We start from the raw sequence: 25508 nt of genomic DNA, 5'->3' as shown, positions 1-25508 counted from the left end.
CTTTCCCTAGTAAAATCCCCCAGCTGTTACACAGCAGTTATGGTCCTCCTTGCTTATTCTTCTGGTTCCATAAATTGGAGGGCTTTTGCTACAGCATTTCCCAGTTCAACAGTAAGCATGAAGGTTCATTTCTGAAGTTAAGGGAGCCTTCTGGAGAGATCTAGAGATCCAGGCTGAAGACAGCCTAGAACTAAGCCACCTCTTTCTAGTAGGCTCTTTCACAAGAAAGAGAAACTGCTGTCTTCACCACTTTTGCCTGCAGAAAGTGCATTTCAAAAAGCAGCTCTGTCAACACCTGACCTGTCTGTCAGTATTCTTGGGTACTTCGGGACTTAGTTTCATTTAAATCTTAAGCCTACTCATATATTATTTCCTTAGCTGAACTAAAATGCTAGTTTAGACATGGAAAAAGGAAGGAAACTCTTTGATGTGTTTACAATAGCTGCTATAAAATTAAGTTAAATAAGTAACATGCTGATTTGCAGGCACACAGAAACTCAAGATGTTTTCCATGTATAAAGAATTGTATAATGACTGGAATTCAGACCTATAAGAACTATAAGACTATGAGAACTTAGCCCATCCTTATTCATAAATACCAATTTTCAAACCACAAAACTATGTAAAATTCCTTTTATGCAACTGGTTGAACTTCAGTGCATGAATGTGAAGTTCTTGAACTCATCCATCCTGGACCTAGGGATCTTAACATTAGACTTCAAATACTAACTTAACCAAATGCCAGAAGCAATGCAAAGTTCACAGAAGGGAAGAATGGCATCTAAATAGGAAATTTCCAAAAGATTATTTAGTAGAAATCCGTTGTACAAAGAAATTTGGTGAAGGTTAGGAGGATTAATTCAATTGTAGAAAATCCAGATAAAATCCAATCTCACTACAGAAAGAAGACAGGGGAGCTACATATATTTGGCTTGCTTTGAAAATAAGAAAGGCTCAGAAACAAGTACGTTAATCATGTTAAATCAAAAAATCTGTAAACATTAGGCCAAGTAAGAATCTAGTGACATAAAACCACATGTAAACTAATTTTTATATTACACTTTGCTATTGCAAAGATTTCAGCAAGCATATAAAACCAGTGAACAGTAAGGGATTTTGTTCCAAGACCAACTCCTGTAACCCTTCCCACAAGGATAGTTAACCAAGAAATGACTGCAGAAACAGTCCAGAGAGAAATAAAAACAGTTGAAGAACAAAAACAGATCTCAAAAAAGGGTGTTGGGAGAATAAATGGTCAGAGGAAAAGAAAACAAAATAATCTATGGAGCTAAACATTCCAATAATGAAATTTTCCTTAAAAAATGTTACTTCCCCTTTTTACATAAATTTTTTATATCTGTAAGTTTTAGATGAGTCCATCAATTTATGAACTACACAAAACAGTCCCATGCAGCCTTTTCCGAGTTTTCCCATACTATCAGTGAATAAGTCAAGGTGTGCTTCTACTTCAGCTGTTCTATAGCAATTCTGTATACACAGTTCACTGACAGCAAACTAATTAAAAAAACAAACAAACAAACTGCTTTCCTTGTTCCCTTTTCAGAATTCACAAACACTATTCTTTTGAGTGCAATGAGTTAAATGAGACATGTTGCCCCACTATTCTGTATTAACCAATTAAGGTCATTTGGACAAGGCTATGTGTCTTTCATGCATCATGATGAAGACCAACACTCAGCAGGGGTACTCTGCATGTCCCAGTGAAGTTAGTAAATGCTCAAAGTTATTCCTTCACCCATATCCTCCGAGCCATATATCTCTATAAAGGAAAATAAGATTCTGAAATCTGAGCCCCTAGGAAATTAGTGCCTAAAGTAGATGGTACAAAACCATGTTGTGGACAAAACTCTCAAAACTCTCTCATGCATTTTGAAACCCCACCATTTCCATTTGCTAGATATATCCTCTAGAGTTCTTTTGTTGTGTAAGGTATGAAACATTTCTGCCAGAAAAAGTAAAGCATCTGGACTTCCAACAGCCTAGAATACAAGAAACCTATTTCTATATCAGAAAGTAGATTTATCTGTAAATATGAGTTAGATTCAAAAATAGGAGGATGAATCAACAGGTAATTTTTCTTTGAAAAAGCTACATTATTTAATTTTAAAGAAAGAAAAGTTAATGAAAAAAAAGTAAGCTTACTTCTTCTTCATCAGGTTCAGCTTCTTCTGTTTCAACAGCTGACATACTAGCAACAGGCTTGTTCCATGCCAATTTCAACTCTTGTCCTTTAAAACGAGATCCATGAATTGCAGCCTAGAAGAAGTTTAAATGTTTTAGTTATACATTTCTTTGTCAGTGGAAAAATTAACTTCAGTAATATTTAAATGTCAGAAAGAAACAGCCCAACTTTTCAAAAGAAAATCCAAGTTGTACTGTGTTCATACTGAAGTATTGCTAATAGGTTAAACCAAAACAACTTCATTCACTACACATGGAACTCACACATCCTTTCAGGAAAAGGATCAAAATATATTCAGAAAAAAAATAAGCCTGTCAAAACATAAATCATTTGGTGATGTGCCTAACATACTAAACCAAATCTTCCTGCTTTTTAATACTATCTCGATGGGTTCTTCACCTTTCAAAGACGGACAGAAAACTTAATGCATAACTTACTGGAAGAAGGAAGACATCCCACAAATACAAATGATTCAACAGATTTAAAGAAAACCCCAACCCCCAAACAACTACAAAAAGCCCCTTTGTGATTACAACTTAATCCACTGGAAAACGTTCCACTTCCTGTAAAGCTGTTGTAATTGAAATGTAAAAATTTTTAACTTATGGGATATTCATGCCTTTCTAAGTACCAGCTGCACTAAGTGGCTGCTTTGGAAATAGTATGTTCAAATTAAAGTAACATGAATGAGCATAAATCAGCGTTAGCAACATTCCGAAATAACCGTCATGGTCACAAAAGATTTATAGGACAATCTGAAAGCACAGCATAATGTGAAATGTAGAAACAATTACATGTTCAATGACATCTGAACATGAATTGTGTGATATTAAAGTCCCCAGGTATAAATTTTAAATCTGTACATATAAATTTATGATAAATTTAAAAGATTCTATGCTTATTAAAATGCAGCTCAGGAGGTTTTGTCCATGGTCTCATCACAATGTCACACAGCTAGAATTTTTAGAAGTACTTACATATGACATTTAGGTCCAGAAACAACTTGTAATCTTTGGAAGAAATTACTACTACATAAAAATGCAACACTTTACAATAGGGAATCCTCCTTTTCCTTCCAGGTTAGAACATATATAGTCATAAAGCCCAGGCCTATTTTCATTTAAGAAGGTAAAATATTAGCTGCATTTACATCACAATTGTCCTCAACAGAGGTTTTTAATGTTTAATGTTCTTCTACAACTTCTCCAATTGCCAGTCTTAAAGTCTGCTTTAGCAGTAAACACAGAAATTCCAGTGGAAATATATTGAATATATAAAAATATCCTAAGGAAAATACAGATTTTACTATAGTTGATCAAATGCGGTTTTCATAAAATTTTAATTTAAAAATGAAGGTGCAAGTAGACATGAAGTCATTCAACAGTTAAAACTTTTAATGCTAACGGGAATATGGAGTTCTCAAACACTGTTCATGAATTCTGACCCAGTTAGATTTCCCCAGCGTATTCTGAACTTCACCTTGACTACAGCTTGAAAACTCCACCTATTCTATTTACAAGTGACTGAAGAAGAACACAATGCTTTTTAAATGCAATGAAATGCATCAATGAAAAAAAAAAAGTGGTACATAATGTTGCCTTCAACCTTTTCACCTAACATACCTCCCTTCACCCCTTGAACACACATTTCTTCATTCCCTGCTCTAGCTTCTTTTTTGTGTGCTTCCTGTCTCTGCTGGTTTATATTTGGTTCTAAAATACTACCATTCCTTGCTTTCTGGGCACAGAAATTTAGCTAAGGATGAAATTATTCTCCATGCCAATTTTTTGGCAAAACAAGTTACAACAGTAAAAATTGTATTTTGCTGCTAAACAAGAACATGAAGTAAGACACTGTCAAGATCCTTGTTGTAATCATCTTCCACCTCGGAGAATTGAAGATTACTTGGACAGTCCATATAAAAACATATATTGTTCTGGGTGGACTATTTTTATTTTTTGCTGCCCAGGGAGGTGGTGGAGTCAGCATCTCTGGAGGTGTTCAAAAAACGTGTAAATGTGGCACTTGGGGAGATGGTTTAATGGCCATGGTAGTGCTGAGTGATGGTTGGACTGGATGATCTTAGGTCTTTTCCAACCTTTATGATTCTATTTTCAGGAAAGCAGAATTTCCTCTAAAGAGTATTTCTTATGTAAATTACAATGTCAAAGAATATGAAGTTGCAAAATAAGTACCCAGTGTCAAGAACCACGAAAACTAAAATGCCAATCTTAATTCGTTCCACTTGTGAGTATACTAATTATGACACTTTTACCTGTGAGCATTTCTTGTTCTTCACAGAACTTTTGTTTGCTGTTGAACTGTGTTCCTTCAATACAGTTGGCTGGTACTGTTTTTCCCTGTCAGTCAGTATACACCATGTACCATCAATTACACTTCCTTTTTTACCTAATTATTACAGTCTCCATATATTTAGTGCTCATCATTGCTATATCCAAGAGATTCAGAGACAAAATTTGTTTCCATAAAACATCTTTGCCACATACATCAAATTTCTTCTCAAAATATGTAACCATAGTGATACTGTAAGTGTTCAAAACTATTGTCCCCATTGGCTTAATCTGCACTGTAAGTAACAGTATTTCTGTTGATCAGGTCACTTGTGTCTCAAGATGAATGATATAAAAAGAGAAGAGTCTGGCCAGGTATGAAAACTTTGTTCAAGTAAACTCCACCAAATGAACTCTGTGCAAAATTATAAACTTTGAGCAAAACATACACATGGAATGAATCTTTCCATACAACCATACCGTACATATGAATCCATTCTTTCTGGAGTCCCTGTTATTTTCAGGATACTCCTTTCCAGCAGTGATGCAAGGATTTTAAAGAATACAAAATCATCTGCAGAACAACTATGTGCATTATCTTGTGCAGGTTCACATACTGCCTACACCATGGACTGAGGAAGGCAGGAGGCCCACTGAGATAAATATATGAAGTCCTAGTGATCTGTATGTAAGAATGCTGAATTACAACATATGTCTGCTCTGGATTTTAGTCTCTCAAAAATTACCTCTACATTATAAAACTTCTGTCATTTCCTAAATTTATAGAAAATACGCTAAAAACCAAAAACACCCCACTTCTCCCGCGCCCCACCCCCCAAAAAAAAAATCTATCACATCAAATCACATGTATTCTTATCACAGGTTTTCAGACAAAGGTAAATCCAACTGATCCTAAAACAAAATACATAGACTCACTCTGCAGGACGTCAATGACACTTCAGGAAGACAGAGTATCAAGTATTCAGGTGAAAATATCTGGTAGCTGAATAAAGGTAAGCTAAGACATCCAGCAATAAATTCCCAAGTGTTTCTCTTAATTTCCCTCATGTTTCTCTTAATTTCCCTTATACATCCTGTACTTGAGTTTGCTATAAATATCCTCATTTCCTAAGTATTTCAGTAATATGCTGTTCTGACAGATTTGTTTACTCCAGAATTAAACTTTTGTGTCAGACTTCTTTTAAAATGCTTTAAGGTAATTAGCAGTATTTCATTAAATCAAATACAGAAGTAGAACATAACTAGAAAGTAGTCAAATGTTGCAGAGTATTTTCAACACAGACAATACTCACAGCTTCAGCTTCTGCTCTTGTTTTAAAGGTAATCACCGCATGGAGAGAAGAGTCATCTATCTGGCAATCTTCAATTTCACCATATTGCTTTTAACAAATAAGTAAATAAAAAAGCTTAGTGAAATTGTTCTCCAACGCTAAAAATGTCCTAAACAAAATGCCTTCAAAAATAATATAAAATTAGAAGAGTGCACCTTTCACAGCCTTAATACCACTCAGAGTATTTGTCTTTGCAAGGAATAGTTACTTTTACTTGCATTTCTAAATACAAAAGTGTTGTAGTCTCTGCATTTCCCGATTGCAAAAATACAGGTATGAAGTAAAATTATGACAAAAAGAGGTGCTACTACTTCTCACTTGATCAGAAAAGAAGGGATCTTGAGATGATTCCATTAGTCTGTTATAAAACTTCCATAAAAAAGATTTATTAGACACTGGCACTGTAGAAAAAGTTTCAAAACTTGACTTCAGCATCTTAAGAGCCTGACCTGTCTATTCCTGCAATGGTCTCTATAGGATTGCTGCCTTCAGTGCTGCAACCACTGTAAGCTGCAATGCTCAGAGCACCTGTACAGGTGGAGCATACTGCTGCCGTGCAGAGCTGTGCTATCATGTCACAGCAACAGAAATACAGCTCAGTGCATCTCCATACGAAAATGCTAAGTTCTGAAAAAATTTATGACCATAAACTGACACCACACAGCAAGCTTTTAACAATGGCAGATTCTTGTCTTCATTTTTACATTCTTTGCAATTGGTAAGAGTAGATAATGACATGAAAAATACGAAAAGTGACCAGCAAAAATTACTTGAGCAATAGTCATAAGGCAAACTAAATCAAAATATAATCCTGGAGATTAAAAGGAAGGTTTTTTTTTTTTTCATAGTCATCCTTGAAACTGGACTCAAACTTCCTATGGTTTATCAAGTGGATCGTTTTGCTTCATTTTAAAGTTGTATGTTCTTAGCTTTACAGAAGAAAATCGTAAAGTCATTGCTCAGTCTCTACAGAAAGTATCTTTCACCCCTTAAAAACACACATATAGAGGGGTTATGTATAGGTGTTTGGTCTGTCATTCATCTTTATAGATAGTATTCTTGTTCCCCTTACAAGTATGACAGTTCCCTTCTTGTTCCCCTATATAGGTTATGATGCAGTACATCTAAGGAGAACAAAATATAATGTACATTTCTGTACATGTTTATAAATCGATATAGAGAAAGGGCTCCTGGAAACACAACACCTTAAAAAAAACCAGTATAATACTGGTGGGGATATGTGTCTGTGTGTGTTTGTTTTTTTAAAGGAGAGATGGGTCCTTGTTAGCTCTTTGAAAAACTGCTTACATAGTAATTCCTGTCTGGCAGCTAAGTACACTGATTGCAGTAGAATTTACTGGAATTACTGGTTTTTGAACGAAATATTTTTGCAACTAAATATTGACAGTGGGGAAGTGGGCAGGGGAGGAGCAGGAATAGAGGACAATATGCAGACAAAGATTCACAAAATTTATGCCATTAGATATTCTTAGCATTCATTCTTCAAAATAAACACATCTCCTTTTATTACTTTTTTTTCTTTAGGGGTGGGAGTTATAAATGTATGTTGATTGCTCACTTCAGCAAATTTTTATTTGCAAATATAATAAAAAATTAAGTCAATTTATCTTTTTTTTTTAGACTAAAAACAGGGGGGAAAATGTACAAAAAGCTCTGACTTCTTAAGCTTACAGACATGAACAGACAAAAGACTTCAACTGCCCTGCCAAGATCTACATATAGTTGCATAATTTTTACCCCAGTTCTTAAATTCAGAAAGCTAGGCAATGCACTTAAAATTTTCAGTAGAATTGTCATTAAGCACTTGCTAAGATATTTCAGTAAAGATAAACAGACTTTGGGGATTAAAAGTTTGGCACCGAATCAGCTTTTGTTCTCACGATCCCTTAGGTTATTTTATCTTTCTATACTTTAAAATGTCATAATTTTACATAAATCTTGTGGAACAAATAAATAATTTAAGTCATTCCTTTATATTCCCAATTTCCTTTCTTAAGAAAAAAAAACAAGCCTTGTGTATATTAAGCAGTTACAGTTATATTTTGTTGAAACAATGTGTAATTTCTTTTTGTTTCACCATTTTTGGATGCATCCTCTTTTTTCACGAACAGGTGTATCATGTTAAATATTTCCAGCTGAGTTGAACCGAGAGACAAGAAGTCATCCAAGAGGCGCCCGTCCCCCGCCCAAGGAAGAGGGGAGCGAGGCTGCCGCATACCGCGAAGTGGGGCAGGAGATCCTCCCTGTCGCTCTCTGTGAAGGCGGAGATCTCCAGCGCCCTGGGCCGGTGGTCCACCACCGCGTGCACGGGGACGCCTCTGCCGCGGCCCCGGCCTCGCAGCCCTCTGCCTCTGCTACGGGACGCGCCCCGACCTCTGGCGTGAACCCCTCTACCGCGAACTGAAGACAGAATCCCCCGTTTGGCGGCCTAAGATGTTTATACATAACACACGGATGTATTAAAATTCATATCTAAATACGCAGACAAAACTAACAAACATATTCTGATGTTTGCTAAAAACACATCCCCGAGCAAGCCTCAGAAAGAACAGCTGACAGGTCTTAAAATAAGAAAAGACAAACGTGTTAATAACATTAAAAAGACAATACTGTTAATTATTAACAGATCAAAAATAGGATGGAAACAGAAGAAAAGAACCAGGTATTAAAAGTAGATTATCAAAAGAGCTCTTTTCTGTGAGGATAATTCCCCATAGGAGAAAGGAACTGCAGCACAACATTGGAAATTTCATTAACAAATCTTTCTTGATGTGGTGACTAACTGCTTCACTTGTGTCTGAAAGTTAGCCAGGACTTTTACAGCATAATAGCTTTTGGCCACAGAGTTGTGAGGTATGAAAGAAAGGCTCTAATGAGGACCTCCAAGGATCAAGTATTCGCTAAAAATTTGTCTCTACATTCTCACTAACTTCCATTCCCACAGTACCTGTGTATCCTTTCTGAAGAACTGGCATGCACTCTGTGAAAAGTCAAAAGGTCAATGGCAGTACCTCTGTCAGCCATTTTCAAAATAATTTGCTGAAATTATTTTTAAGTTTCAAAAAAGCACTTTCAAGGATTTAATTTCAATGTTTATAACAAGACTGAAACTCAAAACTTTTCAACACAAATAGATCTGATGTAGGAATCAAATTTTAAATAAAATCACCATAACAATGTTGCTGACATATCCTACAGTGTTTACAACTCAAGCACTTGACAGCACCACTTCAGAGCATGCCAGCGATACCACCCAGCAGGTCAGTCTGCTATGGCTTTCTTAATGAAATTATTCAGATGATTTTAAAATAGTATGTAGTTCACTTTTTGGTTTTTTTGTAAAGAGAATCCTTGGGGTTTGGTGTTGGTTTCTTAAATGTTAAACATATAATCCAGAAATTTATTATGCTGCCACAACAATCAAACTGCATACTGTTTGGGTTTTCTCACAGTAAAATCAGGGCCACCTGCAACAGAACATCAAGTTATGAGCCACAGAAGCAACACATGAATATTACAGGAGCTGAAGTCACAAAGACAATGTGTGAATAAAAGTTTTTTTCTAAAGAACTTGCAGAAATACCAAAGAACTAAAGAAACATCAAAGGGAAAAAAGCCCATGTCCCTCTCGTAAATTATACAGGGGACGGTTCATGCCATTCCTTGAAATGTACTCGTGTGTTTTGCTAACAACCCTGTTTTTACTCCATGTACTTTGATAAGTATTTGCTAAAGGCTTCAGAATATTAATTTTACTAGCAAAAATTATTTTCCTGAAAGAGCTACAATCTTTTTTTTTCCAACTCAAAATACAGGCAGGCCCCATGAGAGATGGGAGTAGGCTTAGCACCCTCAGCTATGGTGTAACTTTATCTTGAATAAGCACCTACTCTTCTACTGCTAATCTACAGGCCAGTCAACTCACCTATCTTCTAAAATGTAGGATTTACAAATAAGCCTCCAGTACACTTATAAAACATGATTAATCATCAAGTGTTATGTCATCGCTATTCAGCTGGCTTGGCTTATTAACAAGCCTATTTTCATAATTACCAAATCTGCATCACAACTTAGTTGTAAAGTAAGATTTTAATACAACTTAGCCGTACGTATGTCCACTGTGTTCATATGTTGTTATACGTAAGACATGACACCAAAATTCATTAAGAGGGATTTAAGCAACACAGCAGCCTGCTTAACAGTAAACAGAGATACGATTATCATGCAAATAAGTAGATATTACACAATCAGGTAAGCAAGACAGTGCAAAAGAACACAGAACAATACCCATAGCATTCAGAATTTCTCAAAATAAGACACAATCATGAACGTTTCACAGTCTTTTTAAAAGCAAGTTCTTAAGAAAAAACATGTTTCTATACTTTAAAACAGTTCCTGAAACACTGTATTTGCTTTGGTAAGTCCTCCTTCTCCTGAAACCACTGCTGTAATACTACTACTTTCGTTACTTCAGCCTTTTTTGGATAATCTCATTAAGTGACAGCTAACACTTCAGAATAAAAGATCAGCAGCTTTTTCTAACTTTTCTTTATCAAACACAACACCAACTACAGGCAACAATTTCAAAACACACCACACTCCCAAGGAAGTATTACTACCACATGTCTATAAAATAGGTCATCTAAATAGTTACAGAATTTAAATGGATTAGCAACCAAAATTAAAAACAATACCATTTCTCTAACTTAGTGGAATTCACAAACTCATTTTTGAAAAGTATTATTGCTAAATGCCTCCCTCTAGATGCAATTTAACATTTCACTCTGGAAAAAAATAGTTTATGATACAATACAAAAGCTAACAGATTTATATGAAAATATTTGGTTAGAAGTTAATTTCTACAAAAGAAGAGACAAACATACTTCCAGCTGTAGCTCTGTATATTTTCGTCTTAATTCAGTAACTTCCTCCCCAGCTTGCATCTTCTTGTATAAATCCAGTTCAGTATCTAATAACTCTTTCTGCATCTAAGAAATTGTTATGGTAAATTATTAGTTCCACAGTGCACATTCTCTGCCGAAGAAACAATTTTCTGATAAACCTCAAGAATCTATTGGCTCTTTATCATCAGGCTATTTCAGAAATAGACAGACTTAAAAGACTGGCCAGTGCTGGCCTCCAGGTAAGGTAGAACTCTGCCACAGCACTTCTATCTGCAATACAGATTCCTAGAAACCTTAAGGAAAGGAAATTTGAAAACAAGAAGCTGTAGTGATATTTTAAACTTAAGCAAGTTGTGGCTTATTAGTTCAGCTCACAGCTGTAACTTTGCAGGTGTACTGCTTACTATGCTAGGTTTCCACCTTCAAACAAAAACCAAGCACAACTTAGGGCTCTTCTTGGCAAGATAAAAGTTCAACATATATTTCTGAGCTTGGTGATGCAAAACCTTTTAGACTACCACACAAGGCTAAAACCAATGGAATTTTTTTCTAGAGATACACAAAATACAAAATGCAAAATTATATGGTAGTGATGATGAGATAAAGCATTCTACAAAAAAAAAGCAATACAGTTATGAGTGAATACCAAATCTATATTTATACATATATATATACAGTTATGAGTCAATACCAAATCAGTATTGAGAAAAAACATCTAAGTTTACCACTAGTGCATAATGCAAAAAGCACAAACTGTAGTTATGTTCGGACCACAGTTGAAAAAAACCCAAACCCCAAAAATCTCAAAACAAACAAAAAAAACCACCACAAAACCCCCACAGTAGCAAGACCTCTGCTAACGACAGGTTGGTCTCTGATGCATGCAGAAATGCCTTCCAGCACACAGTACTGTAAAAAATAAAATAATTAGAAAGTTCAAAAATATATATGAAACTGGAAGGTGTCTCTAAACCCAAATTCAGGCATTTTCATCGCAGCCATTGAGGTGCATGTGCTGGTATGGGAGCAGGAAAGAGCTTTATGTGACTACAAATATTTTATTTAAGTTCTGTTCCAACTGAAAAGCTGTTCTGTATTTTCATTAATGGAAAAAGCAACCGCAAAATGTTCCAGTCACATGACAAATGAAGAATAAAACTATAAATGACTGTGAAACAGTTTTATATTTACACCCATTGGCTCAAAACCACAGCATGTAACATATTCAAAAGTTGGCTGTCAACAGATGAAGGTTTTGCAGTTGTGACAGTTGGAAACCAAGTATCACCACTGAGTGATAAAGGTGGTTTTTTCCCCTGGAAGTTTTAAAAGAAAAAAAAAGCTGGATTATTGAACTTGCAACTTCAACCTAAACCCCTTTCAGCCTCATTTTCTGATTATCTATAGTAAACACAGTAAAAAGTCCATTATCTCCCATGTAACTTTCAAAGTTTTTAAACTGGAAGCAGCACTTCCCTCAGACCCCACTGTGCTGCAGCACATCAGTGACATGGCAGAACAACACTTCTGAGGTTCAATAATGACCGGCAGTTAGAACTCACAAAGCAGCCAGCGACACTGTTTTTTTTAAGTGTTCTGAGGTTTATTTCTAGTGCTCTAGATGAAGACTTCTCTTTTAGAGAGGAGCTGGGCCAGGCCTCAAGAAGAAAATACCCCCTTCAAGACAAACCAAGAGGCAGCAAAGGCTTCTACACTTAGGGGGGAAGAGGATTTTGTAACCCGCATGAACTGGAACAAGACAAAAAGAGGTAAAGATAATAGCACAGTCACATGGGCCTCATCTTCAAGGCTGTAGGGTGTTCTGAGCTGCCCTGGTTTTAAATGCTAAGAAAATGTAAGAGAACATAGAGCAAAATCTTTCAGAAAATTGTCAAAGTTGTAGGTTTTAACTGAAGGCTGTGTTAATTCCTCACCTTCAGAAAGGTCAGATGATAATGATTTTTCTCTCTCTTTTAAACGTTAAAAAAACAATGCTCACAGACAATGCACAACCCCCTGAGAGGAAAGCTATCAATAAAATCAACTTTTCTACAGTGCAGGTATTTTGTCTATTATTAAAGAGTTTGCTTAAAATGTTTCTTCATTTTCTGTATTAAAAAGGAAATGGAAAAGCAGCTCAAGATCGATCTTCATTAAAACTGTAATTCAAATTAGCCTATGACCTCACTTTACTAAATTAAAACAACAATCGCACAAGGAAGAGGTGAACCAGGTTGCCAAGCTCAGGATGATGTGGGCAGAAGACATCTCAAGATCAACAAAACCGTGTTGAAAGGGGACCCCCTTAAGCATACACATCAACTCTCATGCATGAGGGAGGGCCTACAGAAGGCTCTCACAAGTAAGATCTAACTTCTTTTTCTGGGAAACCAAGTGCCTCTCCAGTGCCTTTGACCTGGCAGTGATGGGTTAAGCGGCTGGACTCGATGATCTCTTGCAACCCAAACAAGAGTCTGTACACTAACAGGCACAACACGTGAAATGAGGAGGAAGAATTAGATGTCTGTGCACAGTGAAAGGGCTACAGTCTCACTGGGACTACAGAAACATCACAGGAAAACTCATGCAGCTGGAGTGGTGCAGCAGATGGAAACAAAGCTTCGTAAGGAAGGAGAAGCCCGGATGGAAGGAGCAGGAGTTGCCCTTTATGTGGGATTGCAGTATGAACACACGGGGACAGCCTGGGGACAGGTGATGAACCAGCCAAAAGCTTATGAGTCGGGATTAAGATGGCAGACCTATCTGGGTAGTGCTGCAATGGGTACATACCATAAACTGCCTGATCAGGTAAACAAAGCAGATGAGGCCTTCCTCAGACAACTGGAAGAAGCCTCTTGTTTGAAGAGTGTGGATGAAACCAGGGTGATTTTCAAGAATCACATCCTCTAAGTGCCAGAGTGTGCAGGAAACAAAGCAAAGGTGGCAAGATGCCTGGCTGGACAAACAAGGAAGGAGCAAGAAAGGAGACTGTAACGAACTTTCAATCCAAAACCAAGGTCTACAAAAGGTCTAAGCAGGGTCAGACCAGAAGGAATAGAGAGAGCCTATCTGATCACGCAGGCAGTGGTTTGGAAAGCCAAAGGGAGATAAGTGGGGTGAGAAACAAGAAGAAAGGCTTCTTTCTGCACATCCATCAGCAGCAAGAGGAGCTGTGAAAAGTGAGGTGACTGCTGAATGCCAAAGGGGCCCTGGCAAAAACGGACACAGGAACAGCTGAGAAGACTCCTGAGTCTTCACTGGAAAGATTAGCCTTCAGCAACTCCAGATCCCAACACTAGTGGAAAAGCCTGGAGCAAGAAGACTGACCTTTCTTGGAAAACAATTTAAACAAACTGGACATACACAAAACCCTGGGGCCCAATAGGATGCAACCATTAAGTACCGAGGGAGCTCACCGATGTAACTGCAAAAACTTCAGTTATCTTTTGGGAGGTCATGGCATTCTGGGGAGGTTCCTCAGGACTGTGAAAAACCAAATATCACTCTGATCTTCAAGAAGGGCAAGGAGACCTGGGGAACTACATGCTGGTGAGCCTCACGACGACTCTTTGGAGGATGAAGGAGCAAATAATCTTGGAAACTATTTCCAAGCACATGAAGCAGAAGGAGGCGATCTGGAAAAGGGAAGGTGAAATCACGTTTGACCTTAACAGCTGTCTGCAAGGAGATCCATCTTGGTGGACAAGAGCAGAGTAGCGGAGTTTATTTTGACTTAAGCAAGGCTTTCAATACTGTCACCCACAACATCCTCACAGTCAAAAGGATGAAATGCTGATTAGATAGGTAGACAGTGAGATGAACTAAAAACTGGCTGAAAACTCGTTCAAATGGTTCTGACCAGTGGCAGAAAGTCCAGCTGGAGAGCAGTCACTAGTGGTGTATCTCAGGAGTCACTTCTGTTCAATATCTTCATTAATGACCTGGATAGTAAGACAGAGCATAACCTTAGCAAGTTTGTGGACAATTCAGAATTTGGAGGAGTAGTTGGTACACTAGCCGGTTGTGTTCCCATTCAGAAAGGTCTTGACATGCTGGAGAAATGAGGCAGGAAGAACCTCCTGCATTTCAACAAAGGGAAATGCCAAATGTTGCACCTGTGGAGGATTAACCTCAGACACCATTACAGATCTGGAACTGCCCAGATGAAGAGGACCTGGGAGGGTTCTGATAGCAGAAAGAAGCTGAACATCACACAGCAGTGTTTCCTTGTGGCAGAGCCCAACAGTCTTCTGGGCTGCATTAGGAAGAGCAACACCAGCAGGTCAAGGGAGGTGATCCCTCTCTGTATGTGAGGCCATATACAGAAACTAGTTCCAGGCTCCCCATCACAAGACAGATACACTGGTGAGAGTCCAGCAGAAGGCCTCAAAAATGGTTCAGGGACTAGAGTTAATCTACTACATGAGCAGAGGCTGACAGAGTTGGGATTGCTCAGGAAGAGAAGGTGGCAGTGGGGGGAACTTATCCATGTGTATAAACACTCGGTATGATTGAGTAAAGAAGATAAGCAGACTTTTTTTAGTGGTGCCTGGTGATGGAACAAGACAATCCCCAGAGGTCCCTTCCCATTTCAACCACTTTGTGCAATTTGGTGTTATGGACTATTGCCTTGTCCACTCCAAGAATTTACTAGACTACTCTCATGGTAAAATAACTGTCATGGGTTAAAATACTGCATATAAGTCTTCTAGTCAAGATTTTACTAAGTTTTCAGGATGCAACTTGCTTCTTCATTTCTTTGAGTCTAGATTAATTTCCTTGCACGTGACAAAATCCACAGACAGTTGTTATTCTTGGATCAACATGACATAAACTACTTTTCATGTTCAGATTTAAGAAGCACTGTACACCACCAGAAGAAGAGTATTTCTCAAAAGCACAAGTCTTTAACAATGAAATGCAGCTTTAAAAAAAATGCCAATTTCTAGGACTTCTATAGCTCAAATTCACTCTCCAGGAAGCTTCAGACCTCTCAGAAACATTTTCTCACCAGACAACTCCACTTTCTCTCAAAAACATAAAGGCATTTAAAAATATATAAGTTTCCCATCTAAAAGAAAAAGAAAAATAAGAGTTTAATCTTATTATAGCAGTGTCTGAACTCTGAGAATACCAGTCTCATTTCCCCTGTCTAAAACACAGTGGAATATTCCATTGCAACTGATGTTGTTTTAAGAGGTATAAACTGACTCCTAGAAATTCTAATTTCTGCCCATTTTCAGGATGAGTGTATGCTGCTTCAATGTTTTCCCTGACGAACAACACAAGCAGCCATAGTGAGTACATACACATTATTTCAGTATTTCTTTTTGATATGTCTTTTCAAAACTGTACTCAATGTAATTTACACTGCAGATACTTTTAATGCCTATATTTCTATGTAAAATGAAGCAGTAGAAATGCTCCTTCACACTGAAAACTAACAATACATTTGAATTAAATTTGGGCTGTAACATCACACCAGCATTTTTAAACAGGTTCTCAAACATCAGAAGGGAAGACTAAGCATTCTGAACATTTAAGAACTGAAAACAGTAAGAAAAGATCCAGACCTTCCTGTTTTCACTGGAAAATACACTGCACAAAAATCTACTCTTTATTAACATGCACTTCCTCAATTGATAAAGCAAGAAAAGCTTGTAATATATTTAAAAGAATGCATTCATTTCTTAAAATGTTATTTCTCAAAGTCTCACTTAATTCTTGATCACCTGGTGATCTGTTTAGGAACAAATACTTCTATGAAAAGGAAAATACTTTATTTTGAAAAGGCAATATAATTTCCCGGTTTCCAATCAAAATTTAAGGAAACAATAGGCAAAAAACAAAAGATCAGGTAAGGCAAAGGAAGTAATCTGAAAATTTTTTTTTTCCCTTATTTTCCAGATGATGTAGCATCTGTGCAACAAAAGGTGAACCTTTTAGACAACAACACGGTTTTAAAATTAACTGTGTTTTTTTTAAAAAGAAGGCAGAACCAATCTCACTTCAAAGATGACTTCAGAATTAAACCAGAATGGTTCTAAATACTGCTGATGTGGCTGCATGTTTTTGTTCTGCTGACATAAACATACGAATTCATCTATTAAAAAGCTGACCAAAACTTCAGTACCTGAGTCTTAGTTTTCATGCTTTTTAAAGGAGCCCCTCCTCCTCCTGGTGATACACCTTTTAATTCATCCTTTAACTTGGTAATGCTATTAGTCAAAATTTCCAATGTTTTCATGATTTCTGCTTTGTCTTCTGACTTCATGGATTTGTTCTTCTCCAGCTTGGAAATCAGCATCTGTCCAATTTAAAAATTAAAAAAAAAAAAAAAAAAAAAAATTCTTACTTAGCAATTACTATTACAGATCTATCTTGCAATACTCATTACAAGTAACAAAAAAAAGAATATTCCATTTCTTTTGCTGTGATCTTCAACCTTAACATATAGTGCTTTTAACAGCTTATAGGAAGTTAAAATATCTGAATCTCCAATTAATTAATTTGCTAATGAACATCTGATATCTCTATTTCATTTGGACAGATTTGGCCAACATGCTTAAGACTATTTCAACATTTTTCTTTGACTAAAATGACATTCTGGACCTTTTCTTCTCCTAAGCCTAAGTGCAGTCATACATCCTTTTCTACATCAATCTCTCCCGTTCACAGCAAACAGAATTCTCAGTCTTCCACTTCTCCCAAAACGCATATGCAATTTGCACCCAAATTAGGCAATTCCAATTAAAATTGCACAGGCTTGATTTTTAAGCGAACTAACAACTTAGATAAAAATTCTAAACTGAAAACAATGCAATATTACCATTCTAAGAGTATGCTTATTTTATAGGCCAGTTTTGTATCTCATGCTTGCAAATTTGGAACTATTTTAGAGAAGTGAACTGAGACTTTACAACTGAATTGCTAGCTTTCTTTAAAGCTTGTATTTTACCTTTTGTGTTTCAATATGCTTCTCTAAGATTTCTTGCTTCTTTTTTCTCACATCTTGTTGAAGTCGCAATGCTTCCTAGAAGCATAAAAACATTACAGAAAGTTTCTAGACTTTGAAAAATAATGCAGAACAATAATACTACTGCATAGTTGTCAGGTACAGTGTAACCTACAATAACAGGGAAAATAACAGAAACTCAAGGTACTAATATGCAATATTTCAAATTATGTTTTGGAAAACAACGCATCAGCAAATTAGCGATGGATTTAATGATCCCTCTTAGTTAGATCTGTGGTGAGAAGACTTCATTATTACTTACGGACAAAGTAACCCCCTTAGAGAACTCCACCGAAAGCTGAAAGGCAATACAATACACCACCACAAGAGCTGCAACGTACAGGAGTTTAAATGTGCGAGGACAGTATCTTGAAAGCTACTGCAAATCAAATCCACCAATTAAAACACGTTCTGCAGTACAGTTACATGCAAAAAAAAGAGCAAATACTACTATCTATTTTCTAATGTGAAAGCGTTGCCCAAGGCAAACCATCTCTTCAGCATCTGACTGTTACAACCTGGAAGTGCCAAGTACTATCGCTCGATCTGCTAAAAACAGAATCTTGACATTGCAACAGGCAAATCAAAATGAATTGAAACTGATACATTTGTGACATATTGCACTCAGAAGAAGAAGCGGGAGGAGGTGCAAGAGCTGCTGTGCTCAACTCTTACTAATTGCTTGAGAGAAAGCAACTGCTTCTTGCTCTCAGATACAGAATGTAGAAGTCTTAAACAGAAGAATACTTGCAGAAAACAATTAAGAGCTTTGATAATAACATATTTCATGGGAAAAAAGAGGAGAGGAAGAAGATTTTGCATCTCTAGATCATCAATCAACTGGGATCAGTTTGCAAGTCAATTATCTTACACAGAGTGTAAATGCACAACAGCCTCAAAAAAAGAATCCATTAATAAGGTTTCTGTATGTCTTCCCAAATATTGTCAAATTCTGCTGCATGAAACATTGGTTTTGCATACAGTGTGCAATCATTCTTCTGAAGGCAAAGGAAAGATAAGACATGGGGATGAATACCAAGAAAAATGAGGTAGACAGGAGGAAAGAAGGGAATGAGCCCCACAAAATCGTATTTTTTCCACAAGTACTGGTATATTGTAATGGAAATCTCTGAAGAGAGGAAGGAGCACAAGAGCACATGAAAAAAAAAAAAAATCAATCAATTAGCATGTCTTCAGTGTCTTCTCACAAAAAATCCCTACAGCTGTCAGGGAGACTCACTGATTTTATTAGGAGATTTTTGCCATTTAGCATATTAACTTGAAAGGCAAAGGCTCCCAATCTGAGAAACATGTTTCAGGGGACAAATATGAAATGATATCCAGAGATTAGAAGTAATGTCTCTTAAGTCTGGACCATTACCACAACGACATGCAGCTACAAACAGCTAGTTGAGAATATATTAGATATTAGTTACAGAAGTTCACCAAGAGGCTAAAAATCTTTGTTTAAAAGTTGGATTCAACTTAGTATTGAATTCTTAATTTTTGGTTTGAAACCAGTAGCATGAACATCGTCCTGAACTTTGTTTTTCTAAATTACAGGAATAAACCTAAGAAGGGAGCTTTACTGGGCCTTTTTGAAAATTCTAAGCAAGCTACTGAGTGACCAGTTCAAGGTGAAATGCATTTTTGTTGTATTTTCTCTCTAACATAAAAAAGAACGCACCCCAACCTAGTACTATGCAAAAAATAAAAATGGATGAATAACTGTTGTTTGGAAACAATAATGTAGAGTCTTATAGTTCTTAGTTCTCTCAAGGGAAGAAACAGTTTTGTCACAAGTACAAAATACACAAAGGGCCAGTTTGATGACAATAAAAGCCAGTTCCAGAAAGGCTTAAGAGAAAAGAATAGTGACTATACTATACTCCCTTCTCACTCACAATAGACAATTCGTGTCTCAACACGGGAGATTCTGCTTCCAGGAAAAAGTGTCTCACATTTTGAACATCCAGAGAGTTTTAAACCTGCTTACACTGCCTGAACATACACTGAAAAAAAAAAATAACAAAACAAAGCTCAATTTTCCTGTCCTTTGAGAAGAAACCATTATAGTGAATTTAACGTTCTAACTAGTTTCACCTACGCTCTTGAGATGAATATATAGAGTGCACTACCTCTAGTGGTCACAAGTTCCCGATCTAGGTCCATTTTATAAAAAAGCATATTTAATTTACCTGTTTTTTCTTCTGTGCTTCATTAGAGTCTAGCACGGAAGTGGAAACAACAGGCAAAGATTTCTGTGCTGCCTTCAAAGCAGCAGGGTTGTACACAGTTTTTGTCAAGCCAGTAGAAGTGGATAAAACCTATAGGAGGAAACCATTTTATTTTTTTTTTGCCAGTGAATTTCAATTTTAAAAAAAAACAACCCATGAGTGCTTAAAAATATATAAGCGTCTTTTCTTTTGTCTGTTTTGATGATATGGAATATAAAAATTTGGTGTAACAATTATATTTAGAGTTGCTGAAGTTAAACTGTTTTTAAAGAGGCAGCACCACATCAATATCCAAGAGTTATGAACATCAGATTATAAATCCTTTCCATTGAGATTTCAGATGTACTTGCAAGTTTCAAATGTATAAAATTTTATGCACTTGAGCATTACTATGCATTATTATGTATTAAGGAAACAGAAGACTGAGATTTTCCCAAGAATAACTGAAGTTTTTTGTTTGTTTTGAAGTTTAAAATACAGTTTTTCATGGCTGCCTGAGTTTTCCAAACAAAAATCGAACATAATTTTAAAAACTAAGGTTCAAAGTAGATCCAATAGTTCCTTTTAACGTGCAGTTTGTGCGAAGTGGAGTTTGCACAACCAATAAGAAGTATCTTAAGTACAGGGAAGTCTTCAACATCGTACAGCAAAGGAAGAGACTCCTATGGCTCTCTGTTCCCTTTCCTACATTTGTAATAAGGTATGGAATTTCTTCATGACTTACTGAGAACACAGTTGTCTGCTTTACAACCTCTCTCAAGTACACTATGTAGATCGCCACATAGCTGAAGATTTTCACTATTCTGTTTCCTTATCACATTCGCTAAAGGACATTTTGGCCATTTCAGTATTGAAAATCCACGGCTAAGTGCTGAAGACAATATAGGCACGATCCTGTCTGCCTTGCTAGCAAATCACAGAAATTGTGCAATTGGTATCACGATTAGGAGTCTAAAAATATCTTATTTATGTATGTGGAAAATTAAAAGATGCATGCAGAGTCTATTGGTCACCATGCACTCCATAAAATAGACACAATGCCCACCTACAGGAGAGGAAAAAAAGGAGACAACCAAGAAAGAGAACAACAGAAAAGATCAAGAGATCAGAAGAATTTACAACAGGAATGCTTCATACAAAAGCTTTTCACTTCATTGTGCTATTTATATTATTTTTTTCAACAGTATTTTCTACAGTAGGCAGTGCAGAAAGAACAAAACCACATAATACATCAAAGCATGTTAAGGGGTATTACAAAAGGTGATATAAAATGCTCTAAACAGGCCATTAAAACAGAGACAAAGGAATTTATTTTTTTTTCAACTTATTAAAGTACATCCCAATCATATAGTTCCTATTACAAAGTAGCTTCAAGACAGGCTACATTACAAACAAACAGAGGACCCAAGCAAAGACAAAAATACTGTCATACTCCTTTTGCCCTGATCTGTCTTCATGGCAGAGTGAAACATTCCTTATCTCTTTTAATATAAGGTGAAATGCCACAGCAGATTTACCTGCATCAACTAATACATAGGAGCAGCAAGCAACACATTAATGTCTTCCAAATCTCTTAGTATTATTCAAGGGAAGGGAGCAGTGTGAATTTCTTCACAAGTTCATAAATTCCAAGTTCCTATACAGATCTTAAAAGGCCTTGTGATGAGTTTCATCTGGCTTTCCTCCTGCTCTTTGCGAAGCATAGCTACCTACCTACTCACTTGGAAAGTTCTTGTCTGCACTCAGACAGGAGCAGAAAACATCTAGGGCATGACATGTGTGGTTTTTTGACAGCTGTCATTTAATTTCTAATGGTTACAGTGTTACCACTGCAAACTAAGAGAGGTATTTCCTTGTAAAGAAACAGTAGTAAGTTTTTTATAAAACTGTTCAAACCAAGATTCAGAATGATACTAAAAATGCCGAAGGAAACGGCTCTTTCACAACCAGTCCACTCAACAGCCCAGCAGCTAATCAAAATCAGTGAGTACTATACGACACTGTGGAAAACCATTTTAGCATGAATTTACTCTTTGTAAAAGTGTTTCAGGATGACTTAACTCTTGGAGTATGAGAAAAAGAAAATATTTCCTCTCAAACTGGAGCAGACTTCCTAGTTCTAATGAAGTCTACACTGTGTATGTAAAATGCATTTCAGGAACACGCAGTAAAATATTTATCTGCAACTTATTTAGGGCAATGAGAACGCAGTTAATCAAAACCAGAAAATATAGGCAAGAAGCCAAGATCAGTGCATTTAGCAGACTGTTTGGCTTGAAATGAGTTGAAGAGACATCCTCTACAATTACAACTCACCATTAAGTATTGTTACCTTTGTATGCTATGTGCAGCACAGTATCCTTGTGAATTCTACTTGTCAGACTGCACTATATGCATTACCTACCACACCATAAAGGGCAGGGGGAAAACACAGTGGATGCTTCACGCATTTCAGGCCAAGCCAATTCCCAACAGAAAAGATCTATACCTAGGCAGAGGTAACTTGTTACTGGGTAAAACTTGCTGCCTTTCTACCAGAAGCCTTCTCCATGAAGGTTACAAACACAGGGAAGTCTGTCTCCTAAGGTGCTAAGCAGATCTGGAAACGTGTATCGTGGACTCTGCTGCTGAAGCGAACGCGAGCCCAGCTCTGCCAACTGGAAAGGGCAGCACTGGGCAGCACACCTAACTGGGCACCGCCACCGGCTGCACCTCCCTCACCTCACCTTCCCTCCTCCTTTCTGTACTGGTTCGTTTCCACCTCTATCTTTTCACAAGTACTGAAAATTTGAAGACCAAACAAGACGGGGCACAAGAGGGTAAATGTTTACAGCATCACCTTCTAAGAGACACAGAAGCTCAAAAAATGTTTTTATAGAAAGCTTTTTTATAGACCCATATGTAGTGTCAAAATTTGTATGTTTTCTTTTGTTTGTTTGTTTTTTAAATGTCTATTTCTCTATTCTTCTAACAACTCAGGATCCTGGAACATATTTAGTTATTTTCGTATCTGAATAAATGGAGGCTGCTACATTAAAACAAAAGCCACAGAATAGCAACTTCTGTCCTAGCATGTCTTAGCCTTCTTATAATCATTTAGATAATCAATCTGCTAAGCTGCGTTTTGCTATTCTATGCCTCATAAAACTAACTTTTAAAAAAGTAACTTTATTCATAGTTACGAAACAAACAACACTGACGCAAAGGACTTTATGATACTATGAAATTAACTGCACTAAAATTAAATGTGAGAGGAAGAGAATATGAGACATTCTCCTACCTTTTCAGTTGTTGGAGTAACTGGCTTTGACACAAAACCCAGTCTATCCTTCACAGATAATTTAGTCACGTTCTAAGGAAACAGAACAAAATAATAGTTCAAATATACTTCATTTCTGAAAATTTTTGTTTCCTGTGTAATTCCAAATGTTAGGAATATAGAAAAAAACATTTAAACTAATAAAACCATAAACATTTGAGCAACAATTCAAGAAAAATAATCTTAAAGCAGTCGATAAAGTGAATTTTTGATACGTCATTTTACAGTTAATATACATTTACAAATAGATTGGATAAGGCAAAGTTAAAGACAAATTTGGAATCAAAGGTTAAAATACATATTTTTTGCAAGAAGTCCATGACATGCTAGCTGGCAGAGGATTAACTACACAGGCCCTTTAAAATACACTTCATTTTCTGCGTTTTGTTATTTGTAGGTAGCCATTGCAGAAAGATGTTATTTGAGTTTAACCTACAAATGTTTTTTGAAGTGTGGCAGTCTTCCTTTTCAGAAGTAAAACTAGCATCACAAAGCTAATAATGAAGTATTTCTAACAATCTAACAACTATTTCTAATGGGAGTAACACACCAGGTTCTGTCATCGTTCACACTGCTACCGTGGTTACATCCTTCCTCATACTAAGGGTGATGTACAAAGATTGAAAACAATCAGATGCTGTCCATGACCATGGTCTCTATTGGTTTTAGTTGTTTAGCAGATAAAGTACTAAAACGGGCAGCTTTTAGCTCTCTGGACAGAAACCAACTTTATTTTGAAATCTGAAAACTGTGATTTAACACATTACTGAAATACTTTCAAAGTCTTGAAACTTTGGGTAAGAAAGCCAAGCATCATAGCACCAAGGACAGCTTTAATACCACTCACAATCAAAGCAGATGCACTGAAAAGTTATAAAGGTGTATCTGTACTAGATGAGTAGCTGTAATGGACAGGTTCATACACTATGGAACCCATCACAGAAAGAAAAACGTGCAACTCATTTTCTGACTCCCACAGGTACCTGCGTGACTTCTGTGTTGGCGCTCTGTGCTTCTGCAGGTTCAATGTTACTGGCAGGTACTGGACCCAATCGCTCCTTCACCGACTGTTTCACGACTGGCAGAGCTGGCTGCTGAACTAAGGGCTGTAGTACCTGGAACACCGGCCCACCCCCCAGAAAAGCACATCACGGTATTAACAACAAAAGGCTGCTACGCATGTAGTTCAATAAATAATGAAACTGCTGCAGCGGTGTTTAGACTCACACTTCTTCCTTCTATCATTCAACAGCTTTTTCATCTGATGGCAAAAATAAACACTTCATGAGATACAGGATGTTGGACTGACTATTTCTGTAGTGCACTTGGGACTCACAGAAGTGATCATACAACTCTGGTCTCTTTGTACTAATCATGTCTATTTTGTCTACCTTAATTTCCACCTGCTACAACTAGTTAAAAAGTATTAAGCAATTATCTGATTGCTTTCACAAATTTTTCAACATCATTCATATAGTTATGGGAAGGCAGAACACAAATGCATCATAAAGACTTACAGCAATATGTTACTTTTTATCTTCTATGTGTTTAACTTGAACAAAACAGAAAAAGAAAGGCAGCAATGGAGACATGTAGTCCTGGCAATGAGGAAAAAGAAAACAGAGCAGCTCATCTTTGAACCCACCATGGATATGCCCTTTTCCTTGCCTTTTTCTCCTTGAGAAAAACATTAAACACTTTTCAGACAAAAAAAAAAAAAATAATGCTTCCAAGCAAGCTTCCTGTCATATTTATAACCCTCAGAAGGTCATCTAATCCACTCCTCCACTCTAGGGCAAAGTCAGCTATACCTAAGGCATTACTGACAGTATCTACCTATCTAGTTCTTAAGAGTTCCAATGAAAGAGGTCTTTCACCTCTCTAGCCAAAACTGCTTCAGTATCCTTTAGCACTAGAAAATGTTTTTTCCTATTAACCTAAAACTCCTGTGATGTCTTTTAAGCCCAGTACTTGGAGATCACATTATTTTTGTTTCCTGGCAGAAGCCTTTTATTTCATGATTTATTACAGTTGATGTCCACCATCTTTACTAAGTACTTCCACTCCTTTTAGAATTTAAGAATTTTCCAAAGTAATCCTGCTGAGGAAACAGCAATGCTCACGAAATTATGCAGGACCAGATATTACTGAAGGGAAAACTTAAAA

General features: G+C 36.8%; 1 protein-coding gene across 3 annotated transcripts in view; it reads right to left on the bottom strand.

The window, feature by feature from the left end:
* Positions 1 to 25508, bottom strand: part of RBM26 (RNA binding motif protein 26) — a 61914-nt gene that overhangs the window by 1462 nt on the left and 34944 nt on the right. Inside the window, exons 13-21 of one of the 3 annotated variants that reach the window (XM_008935707.1) lie at positions 24326 to 24448; positions 23304 to 23375; positions 19985 to 20113; positions 17730 to 17804; positions 16905 to 17078; positions 10751 to 10855; positions 8086 to 8295; positions 5808 to 5894; positions 2164 to 2277 (exon numbers count right to left, since the gene is read on the bottom strand). In XM_008935707.1, coding sequence (XP_008933955.1) covers positions 2164 to 2277; positions 5808 to 5894; positions 8086 to 8295; positions 10751 to 10855; positions 16905 to 17078; positions 17730 to 17804; positions 19985 to 20113; positions 23304 to 23375; positions 24326 to 24448 — 1089 coding nt within the window. Of the gene's footprint in view, positions 1 to 2163; positions 2278 to 5807; positions 5895 to 8085; positions 8296 to 10750; positions 10856 to 16904; positions 17079 to 17729; positions 17805 to 19984; positions 20114 to 23303; positions 23376 to 24325; positions 24458 to 25508 lie in introns of all 3 variants that reach the window. The other 2 variants (XM_008935708.1, XM_008935709.1) reach the window with 2 other exon arrangements.

The sequence above is a fragment of the Merops nubicus genome, unplaced genomic scaffold (assembly GCF_000691845.1).
Source record: "Merops nubicus isolate BGI_N331 unplaced genomic scaffold, ASM69184v1 scaffold9952, whole genome shotgun sequence".
Lineage (NCBI taxonomy): Eukaryota > Metazoa > Chordata > Aves > Coraciiformes > Meropidae > Merops > Merops nubicus.
The sequence above is the reverse complement of the archived record's forward strand: the minus strand, read 5'-3'. Positions and strand labels throughout refer to the sequence as shown.